This window comes from Lissotriton helveticus, chromosome 4_1 (genome assembly GCF_964261635.1).
Source record: "Lissotriton helveticus chromosome 4_1, aLisHel1.1, whole genome shotgun sequence".
In the NCBI taxonomy this organism is placed as follows: Eukaryota; Metazoa; Chordata; class Amphibia; order Caudata; family Salamandridae; genus Lissotriton; species Lissotriton helveticus.
Window position 1 is genome coordinate 1,492,752,259 of NC_136063.1, and position 17,147 is coordinate 1,492,769,405.

Genomic DNA, 17,147 nt, shown 5'->3' on the forward strand with positions numbered 1-17,147 from the left:
AGAGCCACATGTTGGTGGCTGCCTACAGCTCTCCCTTGAAACAGGTAATCTCAGGGTCATCCCTACCACAGGGGGGGCTCATGTGCACACTTAACCATGTGTAAACCACTACTGGCTGTTAACCCAGTCCTTCTAGGACAGATAGATAAACTAATGCTTGTTTTTTGAATAGTAGACCAGTGTCCACATCACACCGGCTTTTGTTTCCAGAGGAGAGTCGCTGCATTACACCACTTTGGGCCATTTTACGTGTAACGGGGCGTTTGAGGGTTTTGATCTGCTACAAGCAGCCCATCGTATAGCACACTGAGTGACCCAGCAAGTAAAATACAGTGGAGCCCAAACTTTCAGTACTATGAGCTTAACTCCTCATAAATAATCTATTGCAAGAACACATATACTCCTTAAAAAGGAAGGACATTCACAGCAGCTCATATTTTCTATCATGAGATTTTTGAACATTCATTATCTTTAGAGTATTTATTCACAGCACAATAGGCTTTCTTATAAAGCATTCCTGATTCCCTTAAGAGGAAAGTGCCCCACTGCCTTCCTACACGCCAGGCTAACAAAAACAAAGGACAAATTCATATTCTCCATTACCTCGTGTCCATCTACCACCTAATTTGTCAACCTCGTGGGCTGTTGAGCGAAACAGTGCCATTGCTTCTTCTCCACTTGGGGGCATATAGGGGCATTTCCTTGTCATGCTAGTTTTTAACGCATTTTGCCTGGTGGTGGGCTTCAACCGCACCGCACATGGCTCAGGAGCTAGATGTTGAAGGTCCTGTGCATCAAATAAGAGCAAGACACAACTAACCACCTATCTTTCACCTTATCAAAATGCCTTCTGACCCAAAAGTGCTCCAAGGACCACTCTGTAGTTAAATAGTATTGCTGCAAGACCAAAGGCTTTCCTATTTTAACTAGGACTTAACACCCAACTTCTCCAAGAAGACAGCACAGTACCAGTGATTATCATAAGTGCCTTTATTTACTTATGTCCATGTCCACTCATGGTATTTTGACACCTTGCCTTCCTACCTGGTTTAGAATTACCCGCTGTCCACAAGTATGGCTTAAAGCCGAATGCGATCATATTAAATACTCTATAATCCCTGTCCTCGTTATCAAGTGTCTGTTGGCACTCTAGCTGTATCGCTGTCCACTTTGTTTTTTATTTTTCTCTCCGACTTCTAATGTAGAACGCAAAAAGATGCTTTTTAAAGAGCAAGTTCCCCTTTCCTTGTTTGGTGGGGATGCTCTTTTTCTACTGAGTGAATGTGGTTTTATTTTATTTTGTTGCCACTAGTTGACTGAAAAAGATCTCTCTGCTTGCCACGTATGGTATTCACAACAGACATTCATTGGATGCAGCAAGCAGGGGGGGGGGGGGACCCACTGAAAGCCTGTTTCATCTCGATTAAACTGCAATTTGGAGAGCATTTCCTCATTTTGTGCCTGTCTTAATCAAATATCCCAGAAGAGGCATGTACTAGATCAAGGCCTGGTGCATTTAGGTACAAGTATTAGGTTTTGCTCAAGGTCACCAGAGCAGCAATGCATATTGCTGCTACTGGACAGAAGTTTGTCTTTTTGCCCCATGTCAGTATGAAGGAATTGCTCCATGACCGCTTAGGAAGAGCATCCTCCGGTTGCACCTCTTGGAGGGAAAGCATTGACTCCTTAAACTTGGTCGCTGTGGTGCAATACCAGATTCACTTTTTACACCGTATTAGTTAAGGAAGGTGCCACAGAATGAACTTATTAACCTCAACATGTAGCATTGGAGAACCGTGGGGTACATCTGGCTACTAATGCCAAATGCCACAAGGAGGTTGATAGACGTTTGGTTAAATTCCTTCTGTCAGAGATGGAGTGAATGTGCCTCCAGGATCCTCATAAGTGTTACTTGTGTAGCTGCAACCAGGAAAAAAAGATGTTTCTTTCCTTCTAGCAGCTTTCTTTTAAGGCATTTTGATGAAAATACTTAAGGTCAATTTGAAATAAAGGAATGTCATGATGGTATGCTGCTGTAAGGAATGAAGAAATGTCGATGTCAACACAAAAATGCCAGTTTGATATGGCTCCAGAAAGGGGGATGAAGTCTGCAAAATGAAAATACATTCAGTTAACCTCAAAAGTTGCAAGCCCATGTGCAGAGGCAGCTCGGGGAAAGAGTACATCAAACAGCAGCTATATTCAGCTATCAAAACTCTCAATATCAACTCTGACCAAGACAACAACTAGAGATAGAGTTTACAATGTCTTCCTGTAGTAGTTGAAAAACATCTAACAAAGGAATCCGGGAATCCTCCTTCTCCACTCCACGGTCTAGCATTGATAAGGTGGGGTCATAATGACTCTATCCACCCAGCAAGATAGCTATGTGGTAAATATTGTACAAGAGCAGTTATGATCTTGTCACCTGGAATGTTAGGGGGCTTCATACGCCAGCCCGCAGGTACGGCACGTATGTATACCTTAAGCGGCACGCTGCGCACCTGGTGCTCCTTCAGGAAACTCCTATCTCACAGCCAGAAATTCGCAAGCTGCAGCAAAGGTGGCTAGAACAGATCTTTGCCACAGGCTACTCTGCATATGCCAGAGGAGCGCTGGTGTGGATACGCCCAGGCCCCCACTTCATATCTGAAGACACTGACATAGACCTGTATGGCTGATATGTGCTTGTAAAAGGTTGTTTGAATCGCATACAGGTAATACTGGGCTCCTTCTATGCCCCGAACACTGGGCAGGACACCTTTTGGCCGACGTTGACTGGCTTACTGTCACGTTGGTGTGACATTCCCTGGCTCCTGGGAGGAGACTTTAATGCAGTCCTGGACACGACACTGGACCGGTCATTTCCAACATTGCAAATACCGATGGCAGAATGTGGGGGGAGTGGCTGAGCAGATGGGACTTGACGGACGTATGGAGGGCTCTCCATCCACAGACACGCAGATACTCCTACTACTCGCATCCACACACTGCACTTACGCATTGATTGCTTTGTTGCAAGCGAGCCGCTACTCCCGAAATGCACTGAGGAAGAATATCTCGGCAGGACGCACTCGGGCCATAACCTGCTGACGCTGCAGGGAGAGGCAGGGCGACTCATTACTCATGTGGCGACTGTAAACACTGGCCTTGGAAGACCCACCATTTAGAGAGGCAATAAGCGCTGCGCTGGGTACCTATTTCGCCAACAATGAAGGGTCTGTTGAGGATGTGGGCACCTTATGGGATGCCGGCAAAGCCAGTGGTAAGAGGCCATAGCATGGGGTTGAGTTGGAGCATTAGGAAGCAGCTGGATGACAAAGTAAAGCGCATTGAAGACACCTTGACTCGTCTGGAAGCTGACTTAGCGCAAGGCGATGATGTGTACCGCGACATAGAGGCGCAGCGTGCTCAACATGCTGAGGTGATAGAGCAATTAAGCTGCCTGAATTATGCTTCACATGCTGCACATGCTGCACACCCACATGCAGCGGTGGACAGGGCAGGCAGGCTGTTGGCGTGCATGATTAGGCAGGAAACCACACGGACCCCTATACTGAGGCTTCGGTCTGCGGAGGGGACGCTACTTGGTACACAGCAAGACCTACATGGTGCGTTCACCAGCCACTACACCAGAATATACGAATCGATTAACTGCGCAACACTAGCGGACATAGATGCATTCCTTGCCTCTCTACCCTTGGGTCAGGTCACAGATGACCAAAGTGCTGAGTTAAGTGAACTGCTTACACTGTTGGAAGTGCAAATGGCCATCAGCTTGTTAGCCACTGGCAAGACACCGGGCCGGATGGCTACCCGGCTGAGTATTATAAAGCCTGTACACAGGCCTTGGTGCCACGCCTACTGGCAATACACCAACCAACCAAGAGAGCGATTTACAAGCAATGCTTCTATCTCTAGAACTCCTTTCTCTTTGAAACCAAATTTGGTGGATCCCTTTTTCTCTTCCAGAGGAACGGTTACCACTTAAGTGTAGACAAATATACCAAAACGCCCAGGAGAAAGGAATGCTTCCAGACACACGGCTAGTTTCTTTGCGCAAGCCGCACAGAGATGCGGAGCTCATGGGGTCCTATCGCCCGCTAGCACTACTCAACTCTGATTATAAGATCCTCGCAAAAATACTTGTGAGTAGGTTGGCCCCCCTGGTGCCGCAATTAGTACATATGGACCAGAATGAGTTTGTGCCAGCGCGCAATACCGTGTTAAATCTGAGGCGATTCTTTCGTGTGGCGCATTATTCAGGGAACGGCTGGCCACATGCTGGGTGCCTAGTGTTGGACCTCGAGAAGGCTTTTGACACCCTGGTGTGGGGGTTTCTGTTCGCTGCACTGCGTCGCTCCAGCCAGGGGGAATGCCTTTTTTAATCTGGTCAAGTTGCTCTACACATGTCCCACGGCCTGAGTCCAGACAGGCCTGTATGTCTCGGGGCATGTCTCCATTAAACGGGGTACGAGGCAGAGGTGTTTGCGCTCCCCCCTGCTATTTGTGCTCTCCATTGAACCATTGGCGGTGGCACTTCGCTCCACGCAGGCTGAATGGGTTATACCAATAGGGGACGGTATACATGCCATCTCCTTATATGCAGACTGCCTATTGATTTATCTTAGGGACGTGGGGCAGAGACATGAAACGGTTTTAGCCAAACTCCTTTAATTCGCTTTAGTGTCAGGCCTGAGGGTGAACTGGGAAAAGACGTGCTTATACCCTTTCGCAGTAGCCACACCCAGCCCACACCTGGTCATCAATGGCAGTTTATTCCCGATCATCCATCGAGAACCTTGCGCTCTGGCACGACATATCTGTTAACAGTTCCCAGAATCAGGAGAGCGAGATTGGGGGTAAATATTTCATACCTTGGACCCAAGCATTGGAATGACCTTCCTCTTCCATTAAGAGAATGTCTGAACCATCTTTTTTTTAGGAAATTACTTAAAACCACTATCTTCTGTTTCTAAATAACTAACAGTCTCCCCTTGAATAACACGCACCCACATGAGCGCAGAGATACTCCTCCGAGTCGATTCTGTCACTATACAAACCCATAAATAAATAAATAGACGTGTCCACTGGCAGACCGAGGCGTTCCGGCATCTGGAGATCCGGATCTATAGACACACAGGTCCTTCTGGAGGAGAACCTGACCCGAGCTGTCACAGCTATACGGGCACAGATGGCTTTCTGGTCTACCCTGCCACTGACATTTCTAGGCAGGATTGCGCTACTAAAAATGGTGGTGCTGCCGCGCCGCCTTTACTATTTCACAAACTTGCCGTTACACTTTTGACCACTATTTTTTAAAACTCTGGATATAGTCATACAGCAATTCATATGTCATGGAGCGCGCAGCAGAGTGTCACTAGCTAAAATGTACCAGCTGTCCAACCATGGTGGACTCTCACTGCCAAATCTGGAACAATATTACTTTGGGGCGCAGCTCCAATGATTAGCACGTTGGATTGGCGCACACCAGCTGTCGGACACCGGAACCTGAGCTCGCACATGCTCAGATAGTGACACTGTTTCGGCCAGGCAGGCAGTGCGCCTACGCAGCTTTTGATAGGACTGGCATATCGATGTTACCGGGGCAGTCTCTACATCGCGCGAAAGGTAAAGCCGTATGCGCCATCACTCCCGATCCTGGGTACCCCCAGAAGACTCTGGGCAATAACCAGTGCAGAGCTCATGCCCTGGGAAGATGCAGGTGTACAGACGCTGTCTGACTTGTATAGGGATGGGCGGCTCCTCCAGTTTGCAGAACTGAGGGTTCGGACCTGCCACAGGGCCAATTCCTCCTACATACTGCTATAGTTCGCTCACTTGGCATAATGTGGGGCGATGTGGCGCAGGAACCTGCCACCCACTTAACTATACAGTATCTGCACGAGCTGGGCACAGGCAGGCTCTTGTCATTTGCAGAATCCCTCCCCACACATACAGCTCTGCAGCTTCTCTCCCTCCGAGCTCGATGAGACGCGGACCCGCCACTGTTCGGGACTGGGAAAATATTCTCAAGAACCCTGTGCGAATACCTCGGAATGTTCAATTTCGCCTCCTACAATATTCTATAATTCACAGAGCTTATCTAACACCGGAGCGCATAAATCGATATTTTGATCGCACTGCCAAATGTGCGAGATGCGACTAAATAGGAGCAGACCTACTGCTTATGTTGTGGTCATGCGTTGCCATCCGTACATACTGGGGCGCGGTCACCAGTTGCTTGGCTCCGTGCATGGAACTGGACTGGACTGGACGTGGGATCAGTGCGTCTTGGGGCTGTACCCCAGATCCAAAAACACAAAGTGACCTCCATCAACATAGACTTAAGTCGCCAAGAGGCTGCTCACACACAGTTGGAAGTCTCCTGACCACCTGGCAGTGGAGGCCTGATACCAATCACTACTGTGCTGGGCGCAGGCGGAAAGCGGGACTCTTAAACGGGAGGACGTTCTAGGGCTGCGTAAGTAGCCGTTAGCTGCGGTGCGGGACGCAATACTATCTGACTTTGGCATAGCCTGGCAGGACCACCTGCAGTCGCCACCAGGAATGCCTGCAATTGACAACGGACATGCGAGTGAAGATGGCCTATAACCTAGGAAATGTAAGGTAGCGATCACTGCCTCATCCAGCCATACTGCATGGGCTCACACATACATTGTTGGCATCCCCTCTTATGTATATATATTAAGCCCTCACACTGCTGGGTATACCATATGCCTGGTATGTATTATGTACTAGGGGGAATGGGGACTACGTAAATAAGATCAATAGATTAAATGGTGTGTTGGGTCATGTACGTGGAAGTGGGAGAATTGCGGGTGCAACACAGGTGGGCATATACAAGTTCACTGTAAGTGGTCCAGGTGTAGGTTGTTAGGTTTTTATGTTACGTTGTTGACTAGGCATTCAGTAAATTGATAACAGTACACTGTGATGTCAGCCGATTGCTGGACGAAGATCACTATAACCGTTCATACCGTCTGGCGTGTATGTAGATACTGAGCGAGCTATATCTGAAAAGCCATGCTCTGTCTTGTATTAACAATGTTGATCAAAGCAGAGAAACGAAAATAATGCACTGTAAACTGCAAAGATGTTGTAAAATCCAATAAAAACAAAGTTAAACAAAAAAAAAAGCAGTTATGGTCTTCGGTTTAACGCTCTTAAGCTAACATCCCACCTGCAAAGTCAATGAAATTAGCTTGTATGAAAGACTACCGCGGTCATAAAAAAGCAAAAGGATTTACTCTAGCTGTTTCCTAAGAAAGCGATGGTACATAATTCGGATATACTCTGTACCAGAAAACTGCAAACTGATCGGTTATATCCATGTTTGCGTTATGGGACTTGATGTCCCAAATATATCTTTACGACCCACAGTATTGACACTGGTTTGCTATCTGGAATTGGAGCCATTACTTTGCACCATAAGAGTAGCAGTGCCAAAATTCTCTTCAATAAGATACTCTTCCGATTTTCTCTTTCTTATGGAAATTCACTTCGCAGCCCAAAGGCTCTTCAATGGTTTTTTGTTTCAGTGTGTTAAGGAGTTCTGCACGTTTTGAGGAAGAAAGTGATCTTCTGTGAGAGGCACAATAGGAATGGGTTGTGGGGCCCAGTTTGACGCGCAGCAGAGAGGGTTCTACTTCTCCTCTCCAGTCTGCTGTTTGCTATCTTTTTCCTTGCTGCTTTCTTTGCCAATGCACAGTAAGCAGTGGGGCAAGTATTGAAAACGATCAGTGGTTAAGGTGAGAGGGGCTGAACTAGTCTTGTAACCTAGATAAGATGTGTCCCAGGTTTTACTAGGGCAGCCAATTGCCTTATGAAATCTGGATTGACTGAGAAATGAGGTGCATAATGTTATGTAAAAAAACACGTTTTTTAGGTCCTGCCTATTGTGTACAATACCAATGTTCGCAGAGGGTTTTGGATCACCCCGTGGCTTATGTTTGGTTGCCTTTCTTGTCCATCTCATTTACCAGTATTTCGTTCAACAGCTTTCCTTCCACTTCTTGTTTTTGTTTGATCCCTCCCGTGAAGCATAGTGTCTTTGCATATTCATTTTTTTGTTGTTTTTTTTTGGTTTTCCTCATACACCATGATGGGCATTCTTGACGGGAAATAACACGTCCTCGCTTGATTGGTCATCCTATTCCGACCCTGATGTTTAAGACCAATTTAGAGAGAAAAATGTAAATCCCCCAAGCCACTACTGTTTTCTTAGTCCACTCCATTTCACACCACAACGGGGACCCTGTGTTACTTTGGAGAAAAAGAACCAACAGTGCCCAGGAAAATCATTGGAACACCATCTACCTGTTATGCCAAGCCACGAGAGCCGCCCAGATCTTATCATAACTTGTACTATCACATGCCATGTCATATTCGCTTATAGAAATTATATATTTCAGGCATTCTGTGAAGGTTGGGGAATTTGCATCTTTCCAGGCCCTACATATTTTGCACCTTGCCAGGATGATAACATAAAAGATGAATTCTGTAGAAAGTTCATTTAGATGGTAATCTGCAATTTCAGAGAGAATAGTCCTCGGGGTGACTTCCAATTGTTGATGGAAGACATCCTCCAGAAATTCCTGTATCTTTATCAAATAATTTCTTATCTCCAGACAATCGACAAACCTATGGAGATCAACCGCGGCCGGGTGCTTACACCTAGGGCAATGATATTCTAGGCCAGTGATCATATCTAGTTTTTTAGGTGTTATGTATACCCTGATTTCTTTTGAGGGCAGCAGGTTTAACTACTGCCTGCAAGATTGTAAAAGAGTCCCCCCAAATGTTGTTAATGTTGTCAGTGTTTAGACTGGTGACATTACCCCAAAGTTTTTGTAATTCAGAATCTGTAGTATGCTCAGCCTCTAGCATAGCCCAATACCAGAAGGAGACCTCACGCTTCCATCTACCCCTCCTTGAGACTGAGTCGAATTTTGAGTTCAATTCTTCAAAGTCCCAAGATATGGTTGCCCACCATAATTGTCCCAGCAGTCATACTAGAAAGGGACTCCAAACTTAAAAGCTGCGAATCTTTCTGCAAGTCTCCCAAACAATTTAAACTTGCCAGTTCTCAGGGGCCGGGACAATTGATCATTGAGACAGACTGGCGTACCGGGAGAATCCCAAATCGGGCCTGGAATGAGTAATGGGGGATGTTTAGACTTTTCCTAATATATAGCCAGTTCTTCAAAGCTGCACCTAGGATCTTAAGCCTCACTTTTTTTTTTTTTAAACTTCAGATCCCCGAATTTAAAAAGAAAGAACTCTTGTCCCAGGGGAATATCTTGCAATAAGGCCTTAAAGAGTACGCCTAGTGAAGGTGCATCTGTCCTATTAGCCAGTATTCTGAAGTTCTTAAAATGGAATGAATGACGGTAAATAAGTATGTCTGGCAAGGCCAGCCCTCCTGTATTTAAACTTCTCCTTAGTTTTTTTCCAGGTGATTCTTGGGGACTTATTGTTCCAAATAAAGGAGCCAATTTTTCCCTGTAATTTCGCGATATCCGGCGTGGGAAAGGATAAAGGAATAGAATTAAATAGGAAAGTTATTTTTGGCAAGATGATCTTTATCAAGTTGACCCTCCCAAAGATGTTTAAAGGGAGGCTGTACCACTGTTGAAGCAAGCCACAAACGTCCTTAGAGACTCTAGCTAAGTTTATTTTTGGTATATCATCAATTTTTTGGGCCAGATATATCCCCAGGTACCTCATTCGTGGCTTAGCTCCTAGTGTCCCCGCATCTTTGTTCCACTCCATGATCTCGGTTTTATTTTTATTTATCCTGTACCCCGAAATTTCCCCAAATGACTCAGCCTGGTCTACTAATCTCGGAATGGCTTCAGGTGGATTAGAAGTAAGCATAAGTAGATCATCGGAATATAGGGCAAATTTTAGTTCCAGATCTGCGATTTTAAAAGGCTTAATTACGGGATCAGACCTAAGCTGGCAGACAAAGGGGTTCAATATATAAATTGAACAATAGAGGTGACGGGGGCACCCTTGCCTGGTGCCACGAGAAATTGTTACCCAGTCTGTCAGAAGTCCGTTAACTAAAATGTTTGCTCGAGGGCTGGAATAGAGGGACCTAATTGCTGTCAAAAATTAATTGGGAATCCAAACCCCGATAAAGCCTTCCACAGATATGACCAGTTCACTTGATCAAAAGCCTTGGCGGCATCTATGGCTACAAGAGTCGGCGGAAGCTTCTTATCTATTGCAACATCAATTGCCGCGATAGCTTGAAATGTTAATTCATTTAGTTGCCTATCTGGGATAAAGCCCCTCTGATCCTGGTGTACAATGGTTTTGATAACACTAGCCATTCTCGCCGCCAAAACCCCCGCAAAGTTCTTGTGGTCGGAGTTCAACAATGAAATCGGTCTATAAGACTCAATTTTTGAGGGATCTTTATTGGGCTTCAAAATCAAGGTAACAGTGGCTTCAGACCATGATTTTGGAGCAGTCTCACCCAAAAGGTAGATCTTATTAAACAAAATCGTTAGAACGGAAACAACTTTATGAAAAACTATCAGGTATAGCTCTACTGGAAGCCCGTCTGGACTAGCTGCCTTTCCCCTGGTCATTCTCTTGACCTGAATTCTAACTTTGCTCTCACTTATACTTGAACTAAGAAAAGCTCTATCCGCTTCCGATATATGAGGGAGCTCTAGCTGGTTCAATCTATCTTCAGCTCTCTGGAATAGAGCAGGTGTCTTCCTTATATAAGCCTTGCATAAATAATCTCGCCTCCTCCCTGATTTGATCTTCATCGTGACTGATAGTTCCTGTACTGCGCTGAGAGACTATTGATCTGATTTTTTTAACCCTGTCTGCCCTGGTTTTCCAGGCCAGAAGGCAACCACATTTTTTACCCTAGGAAACATTTTGAAGCTTACTGGCGTCCCACTTGTCTTTTAAGATCTTATCTAGGCTTGCTTGATACTCTGCCCGTAAGCCGTCTAGCTCAGTTTGTAGCCGTTGTACAATATTCAGCTGATCAGCCGATGCCCTCTGGAGCTCCTGCTCTTTTAACTTAATCTTTGAGAGGCGCTCTTCCTCCATCCTCCTCATAAGTTTATTCCATCTGATCATCAGAGTGCTTAATAAATCTCTGAGACAGGCTTTAAATGCCTCCCATACCACCTGATCATTTGCGGAACCATAGTTATGCCTAAAATACTCCCCTGCCTGATTCACCAAGAAGAAAGTGATCTTCTGTGAGAGGCACAATAGGAATGGGTTGTGGGTCCCAGTTTGACGTGCAGCAGAGAGGGTTCTACTTCTCCTCTCCAGTCTGCTGTTTGCTGTCTTTTTCCTTGCTGCTTTCTTTGCCAATGCACAGTAAGCAGTGGGGCAAGTATTGAAAATGATCAGTGGTTAAGGTGAGAGGGGCTGAACTAGTCTTGTAACCTAGATAAGATGTGTCCCAGGTTTTACAAGGGCAGCCAATTGCCTTATGAAATCTGGATTGACTGAGAAATGAGGTGCATAATGTTATTTTTTTTAAAACGATTTTTTCTTGCCTATTGTGTACAATACCAATGTTTGCAGAGGGTTTTGGATCACCCCGTGGCTTATGATTGGTTGCCTTTCTTGTCCATCTCATTTACCAGTATTTCATTCAACAGCTTTCCTTCCACTTCTTGTTTTTGGTTGATCCCTCCCTTGAAGCATAGTGTCTTTGCATATTCTTGAGTGGATGGTCTATATCTTCCATTGGAATATATCAGTTACTTTATTCTTGTCTTTCAACATTCCATAACATTTCATGTTTTTCTGCTTTTCTTTTTTTTATGTGCGGCTCCCCCATTACATTCCCATCCCTGGTGCTTTCAGTATAGCTCCCCACCCTTCCCTACTTTTTATTTTAAAGCACAGCAATAGTTATATTTTTTCTAACGTTTGACTGAAGTGCAGTCTTTATTGAGTTTGTTGATCTCCTGCATTCCGTATGTTGCATTAAAGCCCAAGCTTTGGCCTACTAAGGCAACATTTATGCCCCTGGAGACTGGTGGGCTGCTGCTCTCATTTTGTTGACATTTGGGGCAGAAAGTTGTACTCTGAGTTACTAGAAATATGTCTCTTCTTCTCAAGGGCCATACATCTGCTACACTGGCTGCTGCTGAGCACCAAATTGCTCTAGCACGGTTTCAGTTCTGAGCCCTATAGAAAGTAATTAAGTCATTTGGGGCTTGGGATGCTTTTACATTTAAACTCTGACACTTTCTTAGTCTTTTAAATTTTGTTCAATTTCCTATTTGATAAATTAACTGGCCTGTTTATAAAGATTGAAAATATTGAATTCAATACACAGTATCAAGAAACCACATAATTGTGTTTGCTTTTCTTTGAAGTGATTTGTTTTCTACTTTTTTTGGTTTTCCCATGCTTTACAAACTACCACTGTCTAAGCCAATACCTTGGCACTCATTATAAAAGCATGACCTATAGGTTATTCCTCTGCTTGCTAGTACTGCTGATGCCAACGTACATGTTAACCAGTTGTTTTGGAGGCACTCTAGGGGACCTAGGAGGAAGTGTGATTTAGATCTTGCCATGGTGCCTAAATGACAGTTGACAGAAGATACAAAATGGCACAAGAGAAAAGCAAGTGTTGCAATTTATTGTGGCTTTGCAGCTTATTCTTGGTGCTACTGTAAAGATATGGTTGCCTTCTGCATCTTAAAGAATTAAGCGAACAAGTTGGCTGTGATTTCAAAGTTCTCCTTGCATCTTGTGTGAACTTGTATAAGCTGGTCAAATCCTGGCAGCCAGTTCTACTCCCATAAACAGCACAATTGTTTTATTACCCTAGTTAATGAAATTAAAAGGTATATTGGTGTAAAAAGTATCCACAGGCTTCTTTTCTTAAAGAATGGTGCCTATGGAATTTCATGTGCGCCCAGTTTGCTCTGCGAATTGCATCAGGTCAGAGAATGTTCAGTGCCAACTGCCTTTATTGATCAAGTGGGTATGGTTTTTGTTGGTTTTACTAAGGTTTTAGAAAGGATGCACATCTGAACCATTACTGAACCTTGTTCTTTATTCTATGTTTTAGGTCCGTGGATACCCATCGCTGTTGCTATTCCGTGCAGGAGAAAAAGTGGAAGAGCACAACGGAGCTAGAGACTTGGAAACGTTACACAGCTTTATAATACGTCAAGCCAGAGATGAACTGTAAAAACAACTAAAAAAGTTAAAAACAAAAAACGGACTCCTCTTGGTCCCAACAAATCTTTTGTACATTTATCTCAATCATGTGAAACGGTTACAGAATGGACATCTTTGTGTGGGGTATTGCTAGCGACCAGGGGTTTAACTTGAGATTATTTTCTTATTACTTTGCGCACAAAATCTCATTGACGTAAATATGAAAATGTGTGAATTATGGTATAGGGCCCTGTAAGATTCTTTAATTTGTAAGCCTCCATGAACCTTAACTCTTTGTAACAACTGAGAGATGTTCAGAAACCCAATTGTTGCTTATCATTTTATGTTCATTTGTGCTGTGAAGGTGTTGGTCTCCAAGTGCTTGAATATCAAAATGATGAACATTCCTAGATGTTGTCCAGAGCCATGCTAGATGGGGCCATTACATTTGAAATATTTTTGAAGGGAATACATTTGTTATTTCAGTTAGCCTATGGGAAAACGAAAGTAAGTCATCCTATTAACACCATTCTTATTTTTGAAAATCTTTTGATACTTCATTGTTTTGGCAAAACGGACTCGGACACTACTTAATAATCTATGCCTGAATGTGTGTGCTGTAGAAATACAAATTAGTCTCCTTGTTGAAGCATAACAAAACATCTCAACAAAAGGCAGAGTAGACTGAAGTGAGTTTTTGTTTTCCTTTTACCATTAGAAAAACATTTCAGTTTAAGCAGAAGAATGTTTGTATTCTAGGGCATAATGTGTTACTAGTGACGTCAGAGGTGGGTTCATTGATCCTACTGCGTTGTTATCCATTACATTACTATAGCCTGTAATCCACCCATTTGATTTTCTTTTTAAGTTGTGGGGTTGGCAGTTAATTAGCTCAAAGCCAAATAATTTAAAGCCCAACAGCAGCTGGGAGAGCGTAAGTTCCATACATCTTCCTGTCTGAAAGCCAATTGGAAGACTGGTCCTAAGAGACTAACTACTTGTGCTGTACCCAGAAGTAGTTGTTTTTGCACGTGGAATCTTATTTAAAACAAGAACACGTGGGCTTTTCAACAAGTATTGGTTTCACTTAAAAGCGGTGAGAAGTATTTTCCAAAGTTAATTATGTATTTCTTTTAACAGTCCCTCCAAGCTCTTCTAATTTAGCCACATGCCAAGGACTCCATCCTTATGGTTTTGTACGATGCCCAATATGTGTTTTAGTTACTGATGAAGGCTTAATGTATAACTGAATGGGGCAGGTGTGCAATTCATGGGGTGTCTTAAAGGATCCAATTTAGTGGACCTGAAACCACTGTTAAAATGTTGATGGACTCTTATGCGTTATGGATTGTGATTTCATTGTATTTAGAAGATATGCACATGGCCTTACAACTGCCTCGGTAGTTGTATTTTTTGGGGTTGGGTAGGGCATATATTTGAAAGTGGTACATTTGTTTACACAATGAATTTCGAAATAAACACTTTTTAAAAAAAACATGTCTTCTGTTTAATCATGTTCATAAACCAGTCCAATACTAATGTGAAATGAGCATTGTGGAGAATATGCTGTATTATCTTAAAGTACAGGACATGTAAACAAGCTTTCTGCAACTTGTATCTTTTTGGGATTCACCTGCTGTGCATTGTTCTGCCATCTAGTGGTTGGGTCAGAAAATTTCCACTTTTGTATTTTTGTTTGTTTATGGGCTTCACCAGACTCCCCAGATTCTTTTTTCCACTGTTAAGTCTGGATGCTTGCTGAAGGCTCTCCAACACGAGACTCCTCTGATATGGGTTGTTGTGGGAGGCTTACATGGGCAGCCTCAAGGTACGAGAAGTCTGGAAGGAACAATATGCAGTACACCCCTGCAGTAAACATATGAGAACATATCAACATCCTGGAATTAAAAACAGTGTTCCTAGCAGTAAGAGCCTTTCAAAAAGAGCCATTGAAGAAAGAAATGTTGCCCCCAAACGGACAATACCACTACCATGTTTTACATTTAAAAACGTGTAGGTATGCATACCTTACCCCTATCAAAGCTAGCCCAAGAAGCCTGGAAGGGGGCAATTCAGAGGAAGATAGCACTTGTAGCAGGAACAGACTACATGGCGGCAGACAGACTGAGCAGACACGACTCATGCTCCCACGAATGGGAACTAAACCAAAGTGCAATAAGAAAGATCTTTCAGCAATGGGGAACACCAGGAACAGATCTGTTTGCAACATCACTGAATGCTAAATGTCTAAGCTTTGCCTCCGACAACTTCCTAGCCAACCCCTGGGGAAAGCATTGAATTGATCAACTGGTCCGGGACATTTGCTGATACCATGATTACACAAGGTGATCAGCGAATGCAGAATAAGCAAGATTATACTAATTGCACCACAGTTGGCCAAACAGACATGGTTTTCAGAGTGAATAGAATTAGCACAAGTGAACTTAATAAATTGCCAGCTCAGCAGGATCTGTTGTCCATTGAAGAAGGAAGGTTATTATACCCAGAGTATTTGAGCCTAGCAGCATGACTCTTTAAGACTTAGAATTCAAACATCTAAAATTGCAGAAAAGCACAATAGTTGTTCTAAGAGAAGCAAGAAAGCCAAAAACAAGAAGTGCTAATATGGCGAAGTGGATGAGCTATTCGCTATGGTGTCTTTAAAAAGGATTATGGGGAAAACACAACACAAGATAAGATTGTGTTAAAATATCGAACATCTGCTCGGGGGCAAGCGAATATATGCATCCTGGAGGGTACACCTAGGCGCAATAGTTGCTTACATATGAAGCCATATTTGAACACGTTTTTTCACAGCACCAGTAATAAAGAGGTTCTTAGAGCGAAGAGGATTGCACCACCCAGAAAGATGCCTGCACCCACATGGAATCTAAATGTGGTTCTCACACAGGTAATGAAGGCACCCTTCAAATTTTAGTACGAGGCCTCATTACAAATGCTTACCTTAAAGACTGCATTTCCATTGGGTATTATGTTTCTGCGCAGGGTGATTGAAATGCAGGCACTTGAACTACAGGAACTATACTGTCAGGACAGCCTTCATGACAGAACATGAGGATGTCCTGTCATGACATCCTCATGACAGGATTGTCATGAGGACAGACCCACAGTTCTTGCCGAAGGTAATTTCACAATTCCCTATGAATCAAAGCACACACATTTCTAGGTTGTTTTCACAAACCAGCGAGACCCGCAGAAAGAACACTGCACACATTAGACGCAAGACTCACCATAATTATTATATTAAAAAACGAAACGGACTAAGCAACTATTCACATTTGCATACCTTTTTCTGGCCAGACCAGTAACTAAAGACTCAGTTGCAAATTGGATAGCACAGATTATCCAGTATTATGGGTGTCTTTCATAGATTCACATGCCTGAATCATTCCCCGTCGTCGAGATGGGAGCCCCGGTAATAGAAAAGTAATTACCTATAGACATACATAGAGAAAAATAGGTCTACGGGTCTTGCCTTAGTAGCCTATCCATGTCCTTTTGTAAAAAGGACCAAAATCCTGAAGGTAGCCAATCAGCTACCACCTCCCTCTAGAACCTTCCTGCCAGGAGCCTCAGTCTCTCAGATTTTCTACCGCACGTTGTGCTAGGGAGTCCCCACCTGAGCTCTCCTCAGGTTTCTTGGATTTATCACTTTTTCAACTGAAAATTTGGATTTTTTCACTTCTACTATGGCTGAACAACAGAAGAAAGGATTATTTAGAGCCTGCTCCTCTTGTGGCAAGAAGAGACTACACATTGATGACAAGCATGAGACTTGTCTATACTGCCTGTATCCGGATCATTCTGTCAAAGAATGTAGGATTTGTAGAACATTCTCTACCAAAACTCTTAAGGATAGAGAAGGAAGACTGCTCCTCTGGTTAAACAGACTAAAAACCAGAGATGATGATGTGCTTTCCTCGGCAGGCAGTGACATG

General features: G+C 43.7%; 1 protein-coding gene across 2 annotated transcripts in view; it reads left to right on the forward strand.

Moving 5' to 3' along the window:
• TXNDC5 (thioredoxin domain containing 5) overlaps positions 1 to 14,685 on the forward strand; it is an 83,927-nt gene extending 69,242 nt beyond the window's left edge. Inside the window, exon 10 of one of the 2 annotated variants that reach the window (XM_078688083.1) lies at positions 13,097 to 14,683. In XM_078688083.1, the coding sequence (XP_078544209.1) occupies positions 13,097 to 13,219 (123 nt within the window). In that variant the 3' untranslated portion in view covers positions 13,220 to 14,683. Of the gene's footprint in view, positions 1 to 13,096 lie in introns of both variants that reach the window. The other variant, XM_078688084.1, reaches the window with a different exon arrangement.
• Positions 14,686 to 17,147: the final 2,462 nt, after the last annotated feature.